The 25,208-nt window shown below is 49.3% G+C and overlaps 1 protein-coding gene across 4 annotated transcripts in view; it reads right to left on the reverse strand.

The window, feature by feature from the left end:
* Positions 1 to 1,031: 1,031 nt before the first annotated feature.
* The window catches only part of LOC138503214 (pancreatic secretory granule membrane major glycoprotein GP2-like), a 233,365-nt gene continuing 209,188 nt past the window's right edge, over positions 1,032 to 25,208 (reverse strand). For 2 of the 4 annotated variants that reach the window (XM_069622799.1, XM_069622801.1), the window contains 3 exons: positions 15,769 to 15,838; positions 9,582 to 9,620; positions 1,032 to 1,510 (listed from right to left, as the gene is read on the reverse strand). In XM_069622799.1, coding sequence (XP_069478900.1) covers positions 1,446 to 1,510; positions 9,582 to 9,620; positions 15,769 to 15,838 — 174 coding nt within the window. In that variant the 3' untranslated portion in view covers positions 1,032 to 1,445. The remainder of the gene's footprint in view (positions 1,511 to 9,581; positions 9,621 to 15,768; positions 15,839 to 25,208) is intronic. The other 2 variants (XM_069622802.1, XM_069622800.1) reach the window with 1 other exon arrangement.

Raw genomic sequence — 25,208 nt, forward strand, 5'->3', positions numbered from 1 at the left:
CATTCATGCATATCACACTTATTCATCCATCCCTATATGCTTATGCAATAATCCATTCATGCATATCACACTCATTCATCCATCCCTATATGCTTATGTAATCATCCATTCATGCATATCACACTTATTCATCCATCCCTATATGCTTATGCAACCTTCCATTCATGCATATCACACTCATTCATCTATCCTTATATACTTATGCAATAATCCATTAATGCATATCACACTCATTCATCCATCCCTATATGCTTATGCAATCATCCATTCATGCATATCACACTCATTCATCCATCCTTATATGCTTATGCAATCATCCATTCATGCATATCACACTCATTCATCCATCCCTATATGCTTATGCAATCATCCATTCATGCATATCACATTTATTCATCCATCCCTATATGATTATGCAATCATCCATTCATGCATATCACACTTATTCATCCATACCTATATGGTTATGCAATAATCCACTCGTGCATATCACACTTATGCATTCATCCGTCCACATGTCCGGGCACTATCATATGCCCTTAAGCTTACCTTCATTCGTCAAAATATTGAATGCATCTCTCCAGTAGCATACCTTGCCCATGCAGCCGTCCTACTGCCCATTCATTCACTCACACATCCTGTGTGGCTCTCATTCATTCATCACTCCTCGCACTCCTAGTAATGTGTCCATTCCTCTTGCACCCTCTCTCCGCTGTCTGCTTCCTCTATCTGCCTAAATGTGTCTGCGCGCAAGAGCTCAGAAAAGGTTTTCACCAAACAACAGCCTAAACTATTGCCTTTCTCAATGTGTGTTTTTGATATGTGCACTGCAAATAAGTCTGCCATTTGCCCTTGTTGGCCATTTATCTCGCTCACTTATTTGTTTATTTTTATTTATAGCATTTGTTATACTTACTCAAGCTCTCTCTCTGCCCCACACTCTCCTCCTAACTGCCCTTAAGGGTAAAATACTGTTCTTCAACCATAGCATGCATTCACTATAGATTTCGCACAGCCAGACAACAGGAGGATTTACTGATTACAAAAATATTAATTTATTGCAAGTCCCGAAATGGTTACAGATTACAAGTGCTGAGTAGAAACAGGCCCAGTCCTGAAGCTGAACCCTGCCTCTCATGCGACCCCGGCACAGTGGGTGCCCAGAGGGGCAGGCACCCCTCGCCCACTAAAATCAGCATTGCACATAGCAAGGGCAGCGAATCCGCAGGGAGTCATTGCAAAGTCCAGGGACTCTTGGTTGGAGAGAGCAAATAGGCCGATGCAGACTGTGACAATCGTGAATTGTTATCACGTGCAATAGTCAGAGCTGGGTGCTGGAGGAATGGTAGTATTATTTACATTGCCCTGAGTTTCCACTCCTGCCCCCCTATTCATTCAGACTGTTCCAACGCTGAGAAGACCGGTCCATGTGCTCCATCGGATCCTCATATCCATCTCAAAGTCAGCAGCAGCGCCAGCAGTGGGCCCCACAGCGCCACCCAGGTGACACCTGCAAGCAAAGGGATACATGAATTGAGCAGTTACTCCACCTGTGACATTTGCCCTGTGATATTGTTCCTGTTGGCCTGAACTCTGTCTCTGCTTACGCTTCAGTCATTACCTCTTCGGAATCAGATCCTGGGAGAACCAGAAATATTCACAAATGGTATCCCCAAGGTGCCAATACACATGTACACCACTGATATTGTGTGAATAATGTACTCCCACTGTGCCTCTGAACGTGTAGCCCAGGGGTATTAATGCATTCATCTTGACATCCCCAGGGTGGCAATTTAAATGGACATATAAGGGGTTGCCATAGGTTATTCCATGAGTCTAACCCTGACAAGTGCGGCAAAGAAACCAGGAGGAGGTGTGGGGGGAGTTGACACGATGATGATAGGTTATTTATAACGCGTTTAATACCCAGAGGTTTCTAAGCGCAGACCCGGGAATCGTACCTGTGCTGCTCTGTTTGATCTTTCTTCCAAGGCGAGCACATTGCCCCTGAGCTATCCTCCAAAGACTAGGGGGCATACACCAGGCTCTCCACTATATGTGGAGCTGTGGTGGAGCTGGGCATGTGTATTGGTGCCTTTGTCTCTGACCAGAAGCCTATCAGCCAATGTCATAGTCAGGTCTCTTTCTTTGATATTTCAGGTGCTTTCCAAGAGGCTTGACATCGAGAGAAGCCGGATGTACTAACACAAGATTCAGAAACTCCAGCTACCAACATGCACCATGCTCGCCAGAAACCTTCAGAAACCTATGATGAATCTTAGATCCTGGAAAGCAGCACAAGGTAAAAAAGGAAAACTGGGACGACAAGTAGCACAATGCAACTGGACCCAACAAACAGGACAGGACTCAGAACAGGAGGAAGCGACTGGTTACGAACAAGGCTTCCCCGTTCAGGAGCCAAATGGGAAACCTAACACCCACCACCGACTTCCCAGACTCACTACTGGAGAACAGTAGAGCAGCAGCGATGGAATTGAAGCCAGTGGGGAAATGTACAGTGGCAGAGGAGACTGGGAAACACCTGGAAACCCATTTGGAGAGTGACATACTTGATCTAGGAAGGGCACAGAAAGCAAACCATGGCAGAGACTGCATGACAGCTGGTAGAAAATGGACGATGAAAAGGGGCTGGCGAAGACTTCCTGGGAAATTCTAGCCCACAAGGGGAGGGGATGGAAGGGGTTGGGATTAGCTTAGCTAGAGATTGATAATGGGAAGACGCTGATTCAGGTAGCCAATGAGAGCCGTTCAGAACCTTTTAAGCAGGAAGGAGAGGTCTATGAAAGCTCAGCAGAGACCGTATGTAATGAGCGGTGTTTGGATGTGGTTCCTGAAACGCCAAGAGACCTGATAGGAGTGTGTCATAGGTGGAGGAGGGCGTGAGGGGTACGTTGGGCTTGCATGGAGAGGGTGAAGGTGAGGTGTTGGTGTTGAGAAAGGGGCACCCATTTTTGGTTGTATGATTGGGAGTGGAAGATTGAAGAGAATACTTTAGGAAGTGTTAGGGAGAATTCTCATTTTATGGCTAATTTCCCTTACCTATAGAGTCCCCCAGCAGCTTTGCTGGATTTGAAGGGTTTGTTTCTTTTTATCTGCTAAGAGTGAGACTCTTTTTCCCACTCTTAGGCATTTTTGCTATGTGTGTTCTAGGCTATTTTTGTGTTTAATGCCTACGGGATCTTTCTCAATCCCATAGGAGCCATCTTCAGTCACATGTGTTACACAGCACCCTCAGTGCAGTGACACAGGGGTGTCGTAGTGACCCCCAAACATAAACTCCATACCCTGGGACTGATTACTGTCTCCCAGGGCATGTAAAGTCCCCATTGACTTTACTAGTCAAATCCTATGAACTAAACCAGTACAACCCATTTTACTATGGGGGTACTGGAAGGGGTTAATAGTTTTTCCCCTATGTTCATTTTCTAAAGGGTACCCTATAGTCCCTCTCTCAAAAGTTTCTGGCTGGTGGCAGTGGTAACTACCATAAATATTCAACTGCGAATATTTCCCTATGGGATTTTCCAATTGTTCAAGGCTACCACATTTTCTGACAGCCTCTAACATACCGCTGGTGCATTTTAATATTAACTTTGCTCCGGTAGGTTTATTGCCAGACTTTAATATAACTTCTTTCTCGTGTCTTCCTCTAAACTCCTAACCCAGGTCGGGGATCCTTTGTTCGTCCTTTTGGCGGGCTTCTGCCGAGAAGCCCTCCTTTCGGCACCACTGAGTCTGGGGTGGGTCCATTGTGTGGGAGGTGGAGTAGGACCCCTGGACAGGGTTGCCTCAGCAACCCATGTCGCACTCTATCCTGAGAGGCTGGAGGGTCTCCCGCCAAGATGACCACTCCACTATGTGAGGGACAGCTAGGCTGTATGAATGGGGATCTTTTTGCATAAAAGCAGGGTCCTGAGGACTGGAAGAGCAAGACGTCGCCACTGGAACTAAGAAGCCGAAGAGGAGAGAAGCCAAAGACATCTGCAACGACTGAACCACCGGTGAAGCCCTGCTGCAGCGTCTCACCACTTCTCTCCACACGACGAGGGAAGATCTTCACCTGCAAGAGCCTTCTTCCCTTGAGCTGGTGGGGCCAACCAGTTTGCCAATCACCTTCCCGGACTTGCCTTGGTCGAATCTCCCGTACCCTGTACTCGGAGGCCGGATAGCCAGGCACCAGTCCACCCGGACTGCGATTTAAAGGAGCGTACCTTTTGTTTGTCGGGCAGCACCGCAGCTGGTTTCATCCCTGTGTAGTGCAGTAACTCGAACCTTCCACCACGACGAGAGCCTCTCTTCCTCTGCTGGATCACCCGAACTGCAGGAACTACCAGGAACAACCGCCACCGCAGGAGCCACCTCTTCATTGTAAGGTACATTGTTCCGCCAGGCCGCCCTTTCTTCGTGGTAGTGCTAAAGGTGTTTTAAATCCTTTACCTACCTGTTGGGTTGGCCGCCCCGCTCTCTTAACTTTGTCTTTTCAACTTCTGCAACCACCTTTTCAAATTCGTTAACCAAAGACTTGACTGCAGCTACAAGAACATTTTGCTCCTGGGCATTTGCCCTGTACCACTGACTCTGGCACAGGCCTACTGACTCTGGTCACATTTGTTAGATCTGCTTTCTTTAAATTGATTCTCACTGAGAACTGTGTTGGGGCACCTATTTCTTTTAACTACCCTTTCCTTCCCATGCTTAAACACTGTGAAATGCCATTTTGCTGAGTTTTCATTTTAAGTATTGCCTATACTGATGCGTTGCTAGGGTGTATAAGAAACTATTTCTAGATAACTTGTGTTTTACCTCCCTAGTGAGGAATTTTTAGATGATCCCTTGTGTGGAATTGTCACTGTGCCGTTTTGCTCAGTTTTCACTCTGGTTCACTTGGTCTACAATTCAACTTGGGAGTGTGTATATTTTTCCTTTGACTTAATTTAACTTGCTTGATGACTCTGATATATGTGTTTTCTTAGAAGTGTATAAAATAAATATATATATACTTTGTAAATACCAAGCTTTGGTCAGTGATTCCTTGGACCATGGTATAGTGGACCTATTGTGTAAACCCTGAATACTGCTCATCTCCCTCTTGAGATAAGTCTGACTGCTCAGCCACAGCTACCAACTAAATCTTTGTGGTACAGACTGATACCAAAGGGGATTTATTGCTCTCCCCTGTAGTCCTAATCTGGTGTAGTGCTCCCTAAGGGAACTGCACTGGATTCTGCCTAACAGGAAGCAGATTTGGTGAGACAAGATGGGAGTTGAGAGTGGTTTGGAGAGAAAAAGAGAGAGGGAGTGAGAGATAGAGAAAAGAAGTATGATCAGTAGGTTAAGCAGGAGTTGAGTTAGGAGGGGTTAAGAGGCAGTCCAGGAGGGGGAGACAGAGAATAGAGAGGTGAAAAGAGAAGGGTAGCTAGAGGCTAGAGATAGGAGGAGAAGAGCAGGGCTGGGATCTGTAAAAGAAGGCGTAAGGGAGGTGGAAACAAGCGAAGTGAGAGAAGCGATAAAACCAGGAGAAGGAGAGTAGAAAGGCAGAGTGAAACATGGAGAGAAAGAGAGATAGCGAGAGAGACCAGTGGCATACTGAGAAAGGAGAAGAATCCGAGAGGGAACTCAGACTGTCCTTGGTTAGGTCACTTAGAAAGTCCACAAGGGAGCTCGACAGATGAGGCTACGGCCTTTAGCCGCCTATAGTAGGGTCAGCGTATACAGTAGGGGCACTGGATGTAGAGAAGTAGCATGTATCAAGTCCTTTTGAGAGTAGGGAGGCCTCGGCTAGAGAGGTGGGAGCCCTGGTTGAGAGGAAAGTGAAAATGGACCACCCCTCGATTTGGAAGCCCAATTGGCCTTTTCCTGTATCATTATTTTGAATAAATGCTAAAAAGGTATTTACTGACCATGTCAGTTTTGAGAACTTTGTCAGACCTGTCAATTTCAGTGGGTCCTTGTAATCTGCATCATAAGGATACCATGTGTGCATACATTAATACACCCAGGCTACAGGATCAGAGGCAACCCTGGTGGTGCCTTCTGTTAATCTCACTATCAGTGAGGTACATGTTTATCTGCAGCCTGGGGATACCCCATCTTTATGCATAAATACCCGTGGGACACATATTCATTAGCACTCTGGGTGTGCCTATGTGAACAATTGGATACCCCAGGGTACGTGTGCATGGTTACTCCGGATTGCTTTATGTTAATAAATATCAATGCATAACATGTTTATCAGCGCCCTTGGGGTACCATATGTGTATGTGTCAGAATCGGGGGCATATACTTATTGACACCACCATTGTGTGTAAGGGAATACATAAATACCCTCAGGCTCATTTATTGAAATGTTTTGCCAGACCGATGTCCGGATGACCATAGGAAGAGTGTGAAGAGATGAGCAATATTAAGCAGTCTCGTGAACATGTACCTTCAGGGTTAGGTATGGTTGCCCAGGTGATGGGGGAGTGTGTCTTGTCAGGTTGCCCCTGCACATTTCCCCCGCAACAGTGCACAACGGCCGCCCCCAAAATATCTTTTGCATGGGCAATGTTAAATGGGTGTGATGTTTTCACATGTTACCATGTTAACTGTGTTGGCCTGAGGGAGGTGGGGGAGCATACTATCCTGACCCTATGCTACGAAAGCTCCCTTTTGGTCCCTTTGGGTTCATGGAGTGTCTAGGTAGGGATACTTTTAAATAGTTGATTGGGCTAGTTCCTTTTGCTGAAGACCTGTACAATCAGACTCGGACGAGCCTATAGGGCAATAGGTCAATGCCCGAACCAAAAATGCAAAATGCAAGTGTGGGGCAGTTTTTTTGCTCAATGATGTCTATTCTTTTGGCCTATTTGGACCATTTTGATAGGTTACTTCACCATGCGGCTAGTAGATTTGGCCAGTGTTGCTGAATGAATATCTATATATATAAAACACTTGGGTATGTCTCCGTACTCAGCTGATACAATTTATCAGTGTTAGGTTGCCCTGTGCTGTCCAAATGGCAAAGACCCCTCTGTGTGCCCTTCCAATTCAACAACAGCTATCATTTTAAAAAACAGAATGAGCATGGTTCCACACGGTCACCTTCACCTTCCACTATCATAAACGTTTGGTATAATTTCAAGATACTTCTTTCCACCCCCACTTCTCTTCACACAGGGCACGGCGGTTCCAGTGTCAATGAACAGTTAATTACTGGCTCAACGTTTCAGTCTCTAAAGAGTGAAACGCTGTGAGACGAATGCCTCCTCATGAGCTAAAACTGAAAGTAGGTGCTGTAATTATGCTACTGCGCAATCTTATGCCATCACCAGGACTCTGTAATGGAACATGGTTGACAATTATGTATCTACAAAGACACATCATAGAGGTCTGTGCTGTGTGATAGATGGAATGTAGATACTGTTCTTATACCGCGCATACCTCTCCTTCCATCTGATATGTTTAGCCTTTTCAATGATCATTAATAAGTCACAGGGACCTTCACCCCCCTCCTGCAAGCAATCAGTGGTAATTCTGATATTTAAGAAGAGAGGCAGAAGTGTACCTATGAATTACCGACCGATATTGACCTTTAAGTTATGCTAGAGTGGCATATGTTACGGCTGGGATGGCTAGTTCTTTAAAATGCACAATTTGCATCTCATTTTATCAGAAACATCCCCGTTAGGTACTACTCAAACAGTCTGTCACAAAAGGAATGAATTGCCATTTGCAACTATAGGCTATTTTTTCATTGGTGCCAAGACAGTTTTATGCCCCAGTCCGACCCTGTGTAGAGTGCAGAGTGAATCAGAAACAACCTTAGAGTGCATTAGCAGGGGAACCATCCTCCCCAAAGCCGGGATATCAACCCTTGCACTGCCAGCACTTCAATGCTTTCCTATGGTACCAGGCCATGTATATGGGTTTGGCAGTGAAAAGATACAGGGCATGACCGTGAATTCAGAGTTAGGGAGGACAGAGAGACAGGGCCCAGGAAAGCAGTACCAGGCATGCAGTTCTCCCTGTTGGCAGAAGGGCCCTCCCGGTTCCCCGGCTCGCTCTCCAAATGGATACATGTATTTGGAGAGCCCATAGCTAATGTTAGCTAGATGGAGGGACCGCAGGGGACATTGCCAGGGGCAGAGCCCTTCCTTTCCCTGGGCAGCCAGGTTTTCTGGGAGGAAAAGGATGCCAGGGTTCCTGGGGATCCATTTAGCAACAGGCCCTTTGAAATTGGATAGAGTTCATTATTTTGCAGAACCCGAGAAGGTCTTGAGTGGATCAGGCAGACTCGGAGATAAGTGCCTATTTCACTCCATCTGTGGCTTGACAGCGGCTTTGTCTTCGGGATCTCTTTACTGTGATGTGTTGTACTTTGCAGTGGTTCAGTCCTGATCTTTGGGATCGGGAACAGTGCTAGGAAATAAATCCCCTTGTAAAAAAGCGTAGGACTTTGTGTAGGGCTTTGATCCGAATGACCTAATTGGTAACCAGTGAAAAGCCTTGCGTTGTGGCTGGATATGTTCCAGGATTTTGGTACCCAGGATAAGGAACCCTGCTTGATTCTGCCACTTTGCGTGGGAAGGAGTTAGCTTTCTGGAGGGTCACCGCTTGAAGAGAATTAGAAATGTCTAGTTCAGAGCTACTTCTGCCTGGATGTAGGCTTTATTTTCTGATGTTTGGGTCGGGGCCCTGCTTTTAAGTGATTCTCATCAAATGGTGGCATAATCTGGTTGAGCAGGTGCTATTAACCTGGTTACTAGCAGGGGTTGTCTCCCATGGGGCACTTTCTCTCCCATGCACCCCCATACCTGGGAACCCTAAGGGGAGTCATTTGAGTGCAAAGTCATTTGTTGAAGCTGTGGCCTGATGAAGGTGTACACTCACTTCCCAATTCAGGGTGCCATTGAGGAATGGCGCATAGAAACTCCCTGGCTTTCAGTGCTAATGTGTACAGTCTCTCCTTTAACATGGGAGCACTCTGAGTTTCTGTAGTTGTCCTCCCTGGCCAGGATCTCTCAGATTCACTATGAAGGTGTACAATTGTGTCAGATTTTTAGAAACTCTTAAAGGGTTAACTCTAATGGTGCGCAATCACTTCTGGGACCTGCGAACTCCCACTTAGTGTTTAATCACCCCTTTAACCCATGCAATCTATCATCCCAGAAGTTGGGACCAAACCTCTGGAGTGTCTTGGTGAGCTCGCCAGCAGTACCTCTAAGGAAAGTGGTCAAAATTCCCAGTAAGGCAAGTCTGCTGGTAAAAGGGAATGGGAATGGCAGGGACACCACCTGCTTCAACCCCAGCCCGCATAGGGATCCCATTAATAATAACAGAAGACATTATCATCCTACCCAGTGGTGCTCAATTTACCGTCCTCAGAAGGACGAAAGGCTGATTTGATCCTCACAAGATTCAAACCTGCTACAGTACGCTGCACACAGATATCAGGGGTGAACGCTTAGCTCACGGTGCTATCAGAGAAACCGGAGGGAGCCTTGACAATTCAAGGGCCAGACAGTGGATTCTGATAAATAATTGGTGGCAGGGCATATATAAATAAATATAAATATTACCTGTAGAGACGGCCGAATTTGAATCTGATCCTGGCATATCTGGAAAAGACAGAAAGAGTCACATGAAACATGGCGTCCCCTTATTCATGGCAAGCCTCCCTCCCATCCTCGCTCTTCTTGTCGCCTATTCCTTCCCCCTCTCCTTCCCGGCTTCTCACATCTCCTCTCTTGTCTACACCTGGCGTGGTGAATGTGGGATAATAAGGGTATTCAGTGAGAGCAAACACAGGACGAAGGGGAATCGCTAGTTGCTTCCATGCTGTTCAAGGATCCACTCTAACACTTGGCACAGCAAATTAGGCCTGCCCCCCGCTGCTAAAAAATAAGACTTCTCCCAAAATTCCGGAGCAGTAAACCACGGTTTTAGCTTGGTGCTGTGTGGGTGAACGGATGTGGCCTCCCTCATCACTCTTTTCATCTGTGTGTGACTTGCTCAAATTATCTGTGCAGGGCCACAGACGTAATCCTGAGGCTAAAACAGACAACGGTCTGGCCATGACAGTACACCTACTTGGACTGTCCAGTGGTCCATCATAACCCTACTGCCCATCGCTAATAAAGCACAGACAATCTTCCATAGAGCAACACAGCGTCTTAACATTTCAAGCACTCCCTGAAAGCCATCACACATCTCAACCAATGAACACTTGAAGAACCCACCCACTCCCCAAGCTCTCAGTTTCAGAGAATCACAACTTCACAGTTCTGTCATTTTCCATCCAAAAGAATAATTACATTTTCTGAAACGTACTATGATGTAATGGAAACAGGATCAGGGATCTCAATTGACCATTCTTTTTTTGTTTTGTTATGGTAAATGCAAAAATGACTGTTCTACGCCATTCATGTATGTCAAGTGAATCTCGGTATAAAGTTAGACCTGGTCCAGCAATGCAGGTTTGGCAAAGTGGGGGTTATGTGGTAACACGACTTATAGAATTGGGGAAATAGACATCATTATGGCTCCATTGACAGTGTAAAAAAGTGGCAATGGTAAATTGGTTTGCAGTGCAAATATAGCCAAGACTGGGGAATCATTGAGAACTCTGCTTGCAACTGTGGCTACAAAAAAAGCAGCAGCAGACCACAGATAGGAAGGGAGGGGTAACTTAGAGGATTTCACCACGAAATCCTGTCTCCTGCTTTGGCTGACTTTTGCAACCATTCCTTCGCCACTGGAGTCTTCCCTCCTCCCTGAAGCACTCCATTGTGCACCCTCTTCCTAAGAAACCCTCAGCCGACCCCTACTAACTACTGCCCAATCTCCATCACTCCTTTCCTGGGCCAACTCCTGGAAAAGCTGGACATCTCTCAGGTTAATCTTCACACTGAATTGGTTGGTTGTCTCCATGACTACCAGTCTAGTTTCAGAGCTGCCAGTAGCACGTAAACTGCTCTCCTGAACATCCGAGAAGACCTGCTCTCCAATCTTGACTCCAATACCCCCTGTGGCCTCATCTTAATTGATCTCTCTTCTTCCTTCGACATGGACAACCATGCCATCCTGCTCAACAGTCTCTGTGATAACCTGGGAATCACTGATCAGGCCCTGGCTTGGCTGACCTTGTTCTTCTCAGATCGACCCTCCTAGGTCCAACTTGGGTCCTTCCTCTTCCCTATCTCTATCTCTACCTGTGGTGTTCCCAGGGGTCTAAACTCTCTCCCTGGCTGTTCAACCAATACCTGGCACCTCTTGCCCACCGCATTGCCGCTCTCTGCCCCATATTTTCATGCTATGCGGACGACACTCAGCTCATTTTCAGGCTCCCTTATCCCACTTCTTCTCCTTCTCTCATCTCTGACTGTCTGTCCGCTATCCAGGAGTCGTCTGCTGCCAACAATCTCTGCCTTAATGCCAGTAAGGGTGAGATTCTCCTCATCAGCACACCTGCTCCCTCCTTTCCTGTCACTCTCTGGCCGGCCTCTCTTGGCCCTCTTCCTTCTCCCACCTGTGAGGCTAAAAATCTCAGGGTCATATTTGATTCCACTCTCTCCTTCTCACCTCACATCTCTGACGTCTCTAAGAAGTCACACTTCCAGCTGCATCTCCTTAGAGGTATTCTTCCTTTCCTCTCCTTCCCCCAGAAGCTCACTGTCTCCAGAGCTCTGGTTCTTTCTAGGATGAATAACTACAACAGCCTCTTTCTAAATCTGCCTGCTTCTACTCTCTGCCCTCTGCAACTCATCCAGAACAGGACAGCAAGACTTGTCCTTGGTCTTAAGCCCAGGGATTGTATCTCTCCAGGACTGAAATCTCTGCACTGGCTCTCAGTGGCTGCGAGGATTAAGTTCAAACCCCCCTGCATTGTCCACAAGACCTTCTGGGGCCTAATTACCTCCAACTCTCTCTTCCTAAAGATCTTCCTTCTCAAGCTCTTCGTTCATCCGCCTCCAACTCCCTCAGGGTCAGTCACTTCTCCAAGCAACGAGTTGGTGGTAGATCTCTTTCTTCGGCTGGGGCCTCCCTCTGCAACAGCTTCCCTGCCTTCCTGAAACTTGAGGAGAACCATCTTTGGTTCCGGAAGCACGTGTAGACCTGCCTCTTTGCTTCTGCTTTCTCTCCTCCTCTCCCCTGCTGAACTCCTGACTGAAACTGCACTGGTCACCTGGCTACCTTCTGATCTTAGACCCAGGTCCTCTCCCCTGCCAGCTGCACTCCTGCACTGCCTCTAAGGCAACCCCTGCACTTGGGGGCTGTTTCTGTATCCCTACAGTCCCCACCAGCTCTTGACACTTGATGTCTGCACTTACCCCTGCACTTGCCACTAGCTGGCCACACTTTTACCTACTGTTTTTATTTATTTAATTTGATTTTTACTGTTGATCCTATGTATTTCACTGCCCCTGCCCCCACCTTTCCCTTAATAATAATAATATTAATAATTTAGCATTCATATGGTTCTACAAACCCTCAGGTATCTGAGTGCGGTGTGTGGTGCTCATTTATCGACTTCACATAGATGAAAGGCTGAGTTTGGCCCTACCTGGATTCAAACCTGCGTAGGCAGGCTCTGCACGGATGTCATAGCGAGCGCTCTACTCGCTGTGCTATCTGAACAGCAATTATGGAGGGAGTAGGGGGTTGGCAGTGGCTGGACCCGGGTAGGGGGTATAAAGGTGGCATGGGTGGGAAGGCAGGGGAGGGCTGTAGCAGAAATCCTCTAGCGGGAGCTCCATGGGTGGCAGGGGTGTGTTGTGAGGGAGTGTCTGATGGGGCTGGGTGGAGTAGTGGCTGGTAGACATTGGGAGGGGAGTGGTTTCTAGCGGTGGGATTATTGTCTCTGTTTTGGAGAGTAGTGATGGAGGCTGAGTTTATTGGTGGTGCATGTAAGAAGAAAGCCTGCGAGGTTAGGGTCGTTTGAGAAATGGCGGGTGTAGTGGATAGTGGTGGTGTGAGTGTGTGTGTGAGGGTTGAGGGGTGGAGGTCCTGTTCTGAGGTGTGAAAAGGGATTTAGATACTGGGGTGGGGAGAGGGGTTGGGAGGGTGTGCCGGGCAGCGACTGGGGAAGTCATGCTGGTTTCCTGTTCCAAGAGAGGTCAGGTGAGTGTTTTCTAGGGTCGGTGATGGGGTCAGGAGGCTGACTTCTGGGGGATCAAGGGGAGTGGTGTCTGGTAAGGGTGCAAGGTCTGTTGGATGGTTAGTTGAAGCGGGATTTGACTGGGTTGGGTGACTTGGGGGAAGCCATAAGGGTGTATGTGAGAGGAGCTGTCATGGGTCTGGAAGAGAGATGGGGGTGGTGTGCAGTAAAGAGAGCACCTGAGTACCACAGTGTCTGTTTTTTAGGAGATTCTGGGGGGATGGGCTGTGTGAGTATGGGTCAGGGGGCAGTGGAGTAAGGGGTTGTTGCTAGGATTGCCTTGGCATAGTTTAGGGATGAAAAGATTGGGTAATGGTGGTGTGAATGAGCAGTGGGAAAGTGAGAGGGGGAGTGGGGAGGTAGTTCTCGGGGAAGATGGGTCTGGTTGGGGGCCAGGTGAGATGCAGGTGGCCTGGGAAAGTCTGGTGGGAGGAATGGGTTCATGGGGTGGGAGGATTGGTCTGGAAGGGCCGTGGGGTGTTCTCCTGGAGTGGCCAAGTTAGAGAGGGAGAGGTACTAAGTAGGGATGGGGTCTGGATGATGGTTTGAAGATGTGTTTAGAGCACAAGAGTGCCTCTCTACTTTGGAGCGGCACTGCATGGCGCAGAACCTGCAGCCTCAGCCCTAAGGTAGGGGGTGTATAAGTGTGTCAAGAGATCCGAAAGCAACTGTAGTTGAGTGATATGTCTGCACTAGCTGGAGGAGAGTGCAGGCAGATCTCTTATAGGGAGTGCTGTGTAGGCGGGCGCACAGAGGAGAAGTAGTAGGGAAGGGATGTGAGTTGGGCGAGACATCAACTAACTCCTGAGGAAGTAAAAAGCAAGCCTGCAATAATATCCCTGAGGAAGTAAAAAGCAAGCCTGCAACACTCTCCCTGTGGAAAAGATGCAAAGTTATGGTAGCTAGATTCAAAATACAGTTCTATGGCACTATCCCTGTGAAAAGAAAGGGACACAACATCACAGTAATTTGCACTAGGAATACTGGCATATATTCTTGGCTCTGGTTTTACACTGGCAATGCTGTCATCTAAAATGGATGCAGATATGTAAAAGTGATAATTCTGGCATATGTTGTGGACACATACATAATGAACATTTTGTAAAATGCTCCTAGGTACGGGTAGTGACATGGCATATCTTGGATCTTTTGTGTGTTATCTTAAAGAACCAATTTCCATTTCAAGGAAATGTACCCATTTTTTCTATCAGCAATTGTGCCTTTAACAGATTTTTAAAATGTTTTCATAGTCGAGAACCCCTGGTTTCCTACTTCATTACTTAGGAATCCTCCAGCTATGCTTGGTAGATTGCACCAATTCACGGGAGATGTTAATGCCACTGTACTGAAATCATTCACCTACTGCCACTAACATCACATCGTTTCCAATACCAGTGTCCTCCATCAGGAGCCACCCTCCTCTCTGGCTATAGCATGTGCATAATGTCACTGGCTGCACACAGCGGTGGCTGGCCTACGTGAGCACCAGGGGCAACCACCCTTGTTTCTAGGTTTGGTGAAAAATGCAAGATTGGATTCAAAATTGTACATCCTTCACCTACTGCTGCATGTGTCCCACACCTGCAGCAGCATGCGTATCATTGCAAGCGCTGCACATGTCTAGTGGCCTAGTGGCCTAGGCTGGCCCAGACGCCTGACGTAGCATATGCTTCAAGGAGCTTAAGAGGGCCAGAACTTGTGTTATGCCACTGGGCCAACTATTCAAACTGTGGTCTTGTTGCAGGTAGTTCAGCGAGGGATGAGAGGGCAGGTTCTAGGCACCGGGGCTGAAGTTTGTGTCAGGTTTGGCTATTGGCAAGCGGCGGTTCTGATTTCACAAAGCATACATGGTTCCAGAGATTCACCCATTAAGTGTTTCCAAACTATGTTCGGGTGTTTAATGGCGGTTTTGTACTCAGCAGATGTGTTGATTTTACTTCTTGTTTTTTCATCAATTGTGTGTTTTTGCCTATATTTTGAGTTGGGATGGGCTTTGTATTTTCGCTTTTATTGTGGGTCTGCCTTGCATTCATCATGTTTGCATATATTCACGTTTTAGAGACTAAGGGCCTCATTATAAGATCGGCGGAATGGGTTAACGGGTTCCGCAAATGGGTGCTCCATTCTGCACGATTACAAGCTCCCCTTGCGGGACCCGGTAAGGAACGCCTGGTCAAACCAGGCGTTGTTACCGGGTCCCGCGAGGGGAAGACGGGGCAAACAATGGCAGCTCGTAATCGGCCCGCTGTTTGCACCCTCTCCCATTCCCATTGAGCCCTATGGGGGCTCATATGGGAATGGGGAAGGTCCGGGCCCGGGTTCCTAGAGGGAGGAATTAACGTGCCCTCCGTACTCGGAATGGCCCGATAATTCCCCATTCTGGGAACCCAGTAAAGGAGCCCGGTTTGGCCGCAGCCATGGAGCTAATAGCTCCATGGCTACCGCCAAACTTCTAATGTGGCCCTAAATGTCTGAAGAGTTGCAGAGAAGCATAACTCAGTCTGGGCCAGTCAGGCATCCATGCGGTGAGAGTCTGTCCCACCATGACACAAGGAACAAAATCATCCAGATACAAACAGGGGGGAAGAACGTGTTAATGTGTGATTTACCTGAAAGCATATAGGGACCAATGGAAACTTGCCCTGAACGCTGTTCGGATCTTCCAGAAGTGGATCCGCACTGCAAGACAAGACAGGAGAACATTGGCCACTCCTCATCAGAGATCCTTCCCTAGCAACTAACTCACACAGAGTGGAAAGTGAGATGGGCTGAGGGGGGCGGTGCTTCATCTCTTATAACTTACAGACACACTTAGGAAAGGGAGTGAGCAAGAGGGGCTGAAGGGTACTGGCTTCAGCCAGTATGCCTTACAGAAACACTCAGGAAAGGGAGTGAGCAATAGGGGCTGTGGGAAACAGGGCTTTACCCCTCACAACGTACACACCCACTCAGGAAATGGATGAGTGGGAGGAAGTAAAGGGCCAGGGCTCCATCCTTACAGCTTACTCACACACTCAGGAAAGGTAGTGAGCAAGCAGGGCTGGGGTACTGGGGCTTCACCCCTTACAGCATACACACACACTCAGGAAAGGGATTAAGACGGGCTGAGTGACTGGGGCTTCACCCCTTAAAGCGTACACACACACTCAAGAAAGGGAGTAAGACGGGCTGAGTGACTGGGGCTTCACTCCTTATAGCATACACACCCACTCAGGAAATGGAGTAAGATGGGCTGAGTGTCTGAGGCTTCACCCCTTACACCACACACACTCACTCATGAAATGGAGTAAGACGGGCTGAGTAACTGGGGCTTCACCCCTTACAGCGTACACACCCACTCAGGAAATGGATGAGTAGGAGGAAGTAAAGGGCCAGGGCTCCATCCTTACAGCTTACTCACACACTCAGGAAAGGTAGTGAGCAAGCAGGGCTGGGGTACTGGGGCTTCACCCCTTACAGCATACACACACACTCAGGAAAGGGATTAAGACGGGCTGAGTGACTGGGGCTTCACCCCTTAAAGCGTACACACACACTCAAGAAAGGGAGTAAGACGGGCTGAGTGACTGGGGATTCACCCCTTACAGTGTACACACACACTCAAGAAAGGGAGTAAGATGGGCTGAGCTGGGCTTCAGCTCTCACAGTTTACACACACACTCAGGAAAGGGAGTGAGAAAGCTGATTGACTGGGGCTTCACCCCTTACAGCGTACACACCCACTCAGGAAATGAGGTAAGACGGGCTGAGTGACTGGGGCTTCAGCTCTTACAGCTTACACACACACACTCAGGAAAGGGAGTGAGCAAGAGGGGCTGAAGGGTACTGGCTTCAGCCAGTATGCCTTACAGAAACACTCAGGAAAGGGAGTGAGCAAGAGGGGCTGTGGGAAACAGGGCTTTACCCCTCACAACATACACACCCACTCAGGAAATGGATGAGTGGGAGGAAGAAAGGGGCTAAGGCTCCTTACAGCTTACACACAAACTCAAGAAAGGGAGTAAGACGGACTGAGTGACTGGAGCGTCAGCTCTTACAGCTTACACACACACTCAGGAAATGGATGAGTAGGGGGAAGTAACGGGCCAGGGCTCCATCCTTATAGCTTACACACACACTCAAGAAAGGGATAAGATGGGCTAAATGACTGGGGCATCAGCTCTTACAGCTTACACACACACTCAGGAAAGGGAGTAAGACAGACTGAGTGACTGGGGCTTCACCCCTTACAATGTACACACCCACTCAGGAAATGGATTAAGACAGGCTGAGTGACTGGGGTTTCACCCCTTACAGCGTACACACCCACTCAGGAAATGGATGAGTGGGAGGAAGTAAAGGGCCAGCGCTCCATCCTTACAGCTTACTCACACACTCAGGAAAGGGAGTGAGTAAGCAGGGCTGAGGTACTGGGGCTTCACCCCTTACAGCATACACACACACTCAGGAAAGGGAGTAAGACGGGCTGAGTGACTGGGGCTTCGCCCCTTAAAGCGTACACATACACTCAAGAAAGGGAGTAAAATGGGCTGAGCTGCGCTTCAACTCTCACAGCTTACACACACACTCAGGAAAGGGAGTAAGAAAGCTGAGTGACTGGGGCTTCACCCCTTACAGCGTACACACCCACTCAGGAAATGGAGAAAGACGGGCTGGGTGACTGGGGCTTCAGCTCTTACAGCTTACACACACACACTCAGAAAAGGGAGTAAGACAGCTGAGTGGCTGGGCCTTCACCCCTTACAGCATACACACCCACTCAGGAAATGGACTAAGACGGGCTGAGTGACTGGGGCTTCGTGACTGGGGCTTCACCCCTTACACTGTACACACCCACTCAGGAAAGGAAGTAAGACGGGCTGAGTGACTGGGGCTTCACCCCTTACAGCGTACACACACACTCAAGAAAGGGAGTAAGACGGGCTGAGTGACTGGGGCTTCACCCCTTGCAGCGTACACACCCACTCAGGAAATTGATGAGTGGGAGGATGTAACGGACCAGGGCTCCATCCTTAGAGCTTACACACACACTCAAGAAAGGGAGTAAGATGAGCTGAGTGACTGGGGCTTCACCCCTTACAGCGTATACACACACACTCAAGAAAGGGAGTAAGATGGGCTGAGTGACTGGGGCTTCACTCCTTACAGCGTACACACCCACTCAGAAAATGGATGAGTAGGAGGGGGTGTTGGGTCGGGGCTTCACCCCTTACAGCGTACACACCCACTCAGGAAATGGAGTAAGATGGGCTGAGTGTCTGGGGCTTCACCCCTTACACCATACACACTCACTCATGAAATGGAGTAAGACGGGCTGAGTAACTGGGGCTTCACCCCTTACAGCGTACACACACACTCAGGAAATGGATGAGTAGGGGGAAGTAACGGGCCAGGGCTCCATCCTTATAGCTTACAGACACACTCAAGAAAGGGATAAGATGGGCTAAATGACTGGGGCATCAGCTCTTACAGCTTACACACACACTCAGGAAAGGGAGTAAGACGGACTGAGTGACTGGGGCTTCACCCCTTACAATGTACACACCCACTCAGGAAATGGATTAAGACAGGCTGAGTGACTGGCGTTTCACCCCTTACAGCGTACACACCCACTCAGGAAATGGATGAGTGGGAGGAAGTAAAGGGCCAGCGCTCCATCCTTACAGCTTACTCACACACTCAGGAAAGGGAGTGAGTAAGCATGGCTGAGGTACTGGGGCTTCACCCCTTACAGCATACACACACACTCAGGAAAGGGAGTAAGACGGGCTGAGTGACAGGGGCTTCGCCCCTTAAAGCGTACACATACACTCAAGAAAGGGAGTAAAATGGGCTGAGCTGCGCTTCAACTCTCACAGCTTACACACATACTCAGGAAAGGGAGTAAGAAAGCTGAGTGACTGGGGCTTCACCCCTTACAGCGTACACACCCACTCAGGAAATGGAGAAAGACGGGCTGGGTGACTGGGGCTTCAGCTCTTACAGCTTACACACACACACTCAGAAAAAGGAGTAAGACAGCTGAGTGGCTGGGCCTTCACCCCTTACAGCATACACACCCACTCAGGAAATGGACTAAGACGGGCAGAGTGACTGGGGCTTCACCCCTTACACTGTACACACCCACTCAGGAAAGGAAGTAAGACGGGCTGAGTGACTGGGGCTTCACCCCTTACAGCGTACACACACACTCAAGAAAGGGAGTAAGACAGCTGAGTGGCTGGGCCTTCACCCCTTACAGCATACACACCCACTCAGGAAATTGATGAGTGGGAGGATGTAACGGACCAGGGCTCCATCCTTAGAGCTTACACACACACTCAAGAAAGGGAGTAAGATGGGCTGAGTGACTGGGGCTTCACCCCTTACAGCATATACACACACACTCAAGAAAGGGAGTAAGATGGGCTGAGTGACTGGGGCTTCACTCCTTACAGCGTACACACCCACTCAGGAAATGGATGAGTAGGAGGGGGTGTTGGGTCGGGGCTTCACCCCTTACAGCGTACACACCCACTCAGGAAATGGAGTAAGATGGGCTGAGTGTCTGGGGCTTCACCCCTTACACCATACACACTCACTCATGAAATGGAGTAAGACGGGCTGAGTAACTGGGGCTTCACCCCTTACAGCTTACACACACACACTCAGGAAAGGGAGTGAGCAAGAGGGGCTGAAGGGTACTGGCTTCAGCCAGTATGCCTTACAGAAACACTCAGGAAAGGGAGTGAGCAAGAGGGGCTGTGGGAAACAGGGCTTTACCCCTCACAACATACACACCCACTCAGGAAATGGATGAGTGGGAGGAAGAAAGGGGCTAAGGCTCCTTACAGCTTACACACAAACTCAAGAAAGGGAGTAAGACGGACTGAGTGACTGGAGCGTCAGCTCTTACAGCTTACACACACACTCAGGAAATGGATGAGTAGGGGGAAGTAACGGGCCAGGGCTCCATCCTTATAGCTTACACACACACTCAAGAAAGGGAGTAAGATGGGCTAAATGACTGGGGCATCAGCTCTTACAGCTTACACACACTCTCAGGAAAGAGAGTAAGACAGACTGAGTGACTGGGGCTTCACCCCTTACAATGTACACACCCACTCAGGAAATGGATTAAGACAGGCTGAGTGACTGGGGTTTCACCCCTTACAGCGTACACACCCACTCAGGAAATGGATGAGTGGGAGGAAGTAAAGGGCCAGCGCTCCATCCTTACAGCTTACTCACACAGTCAGGAAAGGGAGTGAGTAAGCAGGGCTGAGGTACTGGGGCTTCACCCCTTACAGCATACACACACACTCAGGAAAGGGAGAAAAACGGGCTGAGTGACTGGGGCTTCGCCCCTTAAAGCGTACACATACACTCAAGAAAGGGAGTAAAATGGGCTGAACTGAGCTTCAACTCTCACAGCTTACACACACACTCAGGAAAGGGAGTAAGAAAGATGAGTGACTGGGGCTTCACCCCTTACAGCGTACACACCCATTTAGGAAATGGAGAAAGACGGGCTGAGTGACTGGGGCTTCAGCTCTTACAGCTTACACACACACACTCAGAAAAGGGAGTAAGACAGCTGAGTGGCTGGGCCTTCACCCCTTACAGCATACACACCCACTCAGGAAATGGAGTAAGACGGGCTGAGTGACTGGGGCTTCACCCCTTACACTGTACACACCCACTCAGGAAAGGAAGTAAGACGGGTTGAGTGACTGGGGCTTCACCCCTTACAGCGTACACACACACTCAAGAAAGGGAGTAAGACGGGCTGAGTGACTGGGGCTTCACCCCTTACAGCGTACACACCCACTCAGGAAATTGATGAGTGGGAGGATGTAACGGACCAGGGCTCCATCCTTAGAGCTTACACACACACTCAAGAAAGGGAGTAAGATGGGCTGAGTGACTGGGGCTTCACCCCTTACAGCGTATACACACACACTCAAGAAAGGGAGTAAGATGGGCTGAGTGACTGGGGCTTCACTCCTTACAGCGTACACACCCACTCAGGAAATGGATGAGTAGGAGGGGGTGTTGGGTCGGGGCTTCACCCCTTACAGCGTACACACCCACTCAGGAAATGGAGTAAGATGGGTTGAGTGTCTGGGGCTTCACCCCTTACACCATACACACTCACTCATGAAATGGAGTAAGACGGGCGAGTAACTGGGGCTTCACCCCTTACAGCGTACACACCCACTCAGGAAATGGATGAGTTAGAGGAAGTAAAGGGCCAGGGCTCCATCCTTACAGCTTACTCACACACTCAGGAAAGGTAGTGAGCAAGCAGGGCTGGGGTACTGGGGCTTCACCCCTTACAGTATACACACACACTCAGGAAAGGGATTAAGCCGGGCTGAGTGACTGGGGCTTCACCCCTTAAAGCGTACACACACACTCAAGAAAGGGAGTAAGACGGGCTGAGTGACTGAGGATTCACCCCTTACAGTGTACACACACACTCAAGAAAGGGAGTAAGATGGGCTGAGCTGGGCTTCAGCTCTTACAGCTTACACACACAGACACTCAGGAAAGGGAGTAAGACAGCTGATTGGCTGGGGCTTCACCCCTTACAGCGTATGCACCCACTCAGGAAATGGAGTTAGACGGGATGAGTGACTGGGCCTTTACCCCTTACACTGTACACACCCACTCAGGAAAGGGAGTAAGACGGGCTGAGTGACTGGGCTTCACCCCTTACAGCGTACACACACTCAAGAAAGGGAGTAAGATGGGCAGAGTGACTGGGGCTTCAACCCTTACAGCGTACACACCCACTCAGGAAATGGATGAGTAGGAGGGGATGTTGGGTCAGGGCTTCACCCCTTACAGCGTACACAACCACTCAGGAAATGGAGTAAAATGGGCTGAGTGACTGGGGCTTCACCCCTTACACCGTACACACTCACTCATGAAATGGAGTAAGACGGGCTGAGTGACTGGGGCTTCACCCCTTACAGCGTACACACCCATTCAGGAAATGGATGAGTAGGAGGGGGTGTTGGGCTGGGGCTTCACCCAATACAGCGTACACACCCACTCAGGAAATGGAGTAAGACGGGCTGAGTGACTGGGGCTTCACCCCTTACACCGTACATACCCACTCAGGAAATGGAGTAAGACAGGCTGAGTAACTGGGGCTTCACCCCTTACAGCGTACACACCCCACTCAGGAAATGGATGAGTGGGAGGAAGTAACGGGCCAAGGCTCCATCCTTACAGTTTACACACACACTCAAGAAAGGGAGTAAGACGGGCTGAGTGACTGGGGCGTCAGCTCTTACAGCTTACACACACACTCAGGAAATGAGTAAGACAGATTGAGTGACTGGGGCTTCACCCCTTACAACGTACACACCCACTCAGGAAATGGAATAAGACGGGCTGAGTGACTGGGGCTTCACCCCTTACAGCGTACACACCCACTCAGGAAATGGATGAGTGGGAGGAAGTAACGGGCCAGGGCTCCATCCTTACAGCTTACACACAAACTCAGGAAAGGGAGTAAGACGGGCTGAGTGACTGGAGCGTCAGCTCTTACAGCTTACACACACACTCAGGAAATGGATGAGTGGGGGGAAGTAACGGGCCAGGGCTTCATCCTTATAGCTTACACACACACTCAAGAAAGGGAGTAAGATGGGCTAAATGACTGGGGCGTCAGCTCTTACAGCTTACACACACACTCAGGAAAGGGAGTAAGACAGACTGAGTGACTGGGGCTTCACCCCTTACAATGTACACACCCACTCAGGAAATGGATTAAGACAGGCTGAGTGACTGGGGCTTCACCCCTTACAGCGTACACACCCACTCAGGAAATGGATGAGTGGGAGGAAGTAAAGGGCCAGCGCTCCATCTTTACAGCTTACTCACACACTCAGGAAAGGGAGTGAGTAAGCAGGGCTGAGGTACAGAAAAGGGAGTAAGACAGCTGAGTGGCTGGGCCTTCACCCCTTACAGCATACACACCCACTCAGGAAATGGAGTAAGACGGGCTGAGTGACTGGGGCTTCACCCCTTACACTGTACACACCACCTCAGGAAAGGGAGTAAGACGGGCTGAGTAACTGGGGCTTCACCCCTTACAGCGTACACACACACTCAAGAAAGGGAGTAAGACGGGCTGAGTGACTGGTGCTTAACCCCTTACAGCGTACACACCCACTCAGGAAATGGATGAGTGGGAGGATGTAACGGACCAGGGCTCCATCCTTAGAGCTTACACACAAACTCAAGAATGGGAGTAAGATGGGCTGAGTGACTGGGGCTTCACCCCTTACAGCGTTTACACACACAAACACTCAAGAAAGGGAGTAAGACGGGCTGAGTGACTGGGGCTTCACTCCTTACAGCGTACACACCCACTCAGAAAATGGATGAGTAGGAGGGGGTGTTGGGTCGGGGCTTCACCCCTTACAGCGTACACACCCACTCAGGAAATGGAGTAAGATGGGCTGAGTGTCTGGGGCTTCACCCCTTGCACCGTACACACTCACTCATGAAATGGAGTAAGACGGGCTGAGTGACTGGGGCTTCACCCCTTACAGCGTACACACCCATTCAGGAAATGGATGAGTAGGAGGGGGTGTTGGGCTGGGGCTTCACCCAATACAGCGTACACACCCACTCAGGAAATGGAGTAAGACGGGCTGAGTGACTGGGGCTTCACCCCTTACACCGTACATACCCACTCAGGAAATGGAGTAAGACAGGCTGAGTAACTGGGGCTTCACCCCTTACAGCGTACACACCCCACTCAGGAAATGGATGAGTGGGAGGAAGTAACGGGCCAAGGCTCCATCCTTACAGTTTACACACACACTCAAGAAAGGGAGTAAGACGGGCTGAGTGACTGGGGCGTCAGCTCTTACAGCTTACACACACACTCAGGAAATGAGTAAGACAGATTGAGTGACTGGGGCTTCACCCCTTACAACGTACACACCCACTCAGGAAATGGAATAAGACGGGCTGAGTGACTGGGGCTTCACCCCTTACAGCGTACACACCCACTCAGGAAATGGATGAGTGGGAGGAAGTAACGGGCCAGGGCTCCATCCTTACAGCTTACACACAAACTCAGGAAAGGGAGTAAGACGGGCTGAGTGACTGGAGCGTCAGCTCTTACAGCTTACACACACACTCAGGAAATGGATGAGTGGGGGGAAGTAACGGGCCAGGGCTTCATCCTTATAGCTTACACACACACTCAAGAAAGGGAGTAAGATGGGCTAAATGACTGGGGCGTCAGCTCTTACAGCTTACACACACACTCAGGAAAGGGAGTAAGACAGACTGAGTGACTGGGGCTTCACCCCTTACAATGTACACACCCACTCAGGAAATGGATTAAGACAGGCTGAGTGACTGGGGCTTCACCCCTTACAGCGTACACACCCACTCAGGAAATGGATGAGTGGGAGGAAGTAAAGGGCCAGCGCTCCATCTTTACAGCTTACTCACACACTCAGGAAAGGGAGTGAGTAAGCAGGGCTGAGGTACAGAAAAGGGAGTAAGACAGCTGAGTGGCTGGGCCTTCACCCCTTACAGCATACACACCCACTCAGGAAATGGAGTAAGACGGGCTGAGTGACTGGGGCTTCACCCCTTACACTGTACACACCACCTCAGGAAAGGGAGTAAGACGGGCTGAGTAACTGGGGCTTCACCCCTTACAGCGTACACACACACTCAAGAAAGGGAGTAAGACGGGCTGAGTGACTGGTGCTTAACCCCTTACAGCGTACACACCCACTCAGGAAATGGATGAGTGGGAGGATGTAACGGACCAGGGCTCCATCCTTAGAGCTTACACACAAACTCAAGAATGGGAGTAAGATGGGCTGAGTGACTGGGGCTTCACCCCTTACAGCGTTTACACACACAAACACTCAAGAAAGGGAGTAAGACGGGCTGAGTGACTGGGGCTTCACTCCTTACAGCGTACACACCCACTCAGAAAATGGATGAGTAGGAGGGGGTGTTGGGTCGGGGCTTCACCCCTTACAGCGTACACACCCACTCAGGAAATGGAGTAAGATGGGCT

This window comes from Ambystoma mexicanum, chromosome 11, assembly GCF_040938575.1.
Source record: "Ambystoma mexicanum isolate Mex_15411 chromosome 11, UKY_AmexF1_1, whole genome shotgun sequence".
Lineage (NCBI taxonomy): Eukaryota > Metazoa > Chordata > Amphibia > Caudata > Ambystomatidae > Ambystoma > Ambystoma mexicanum.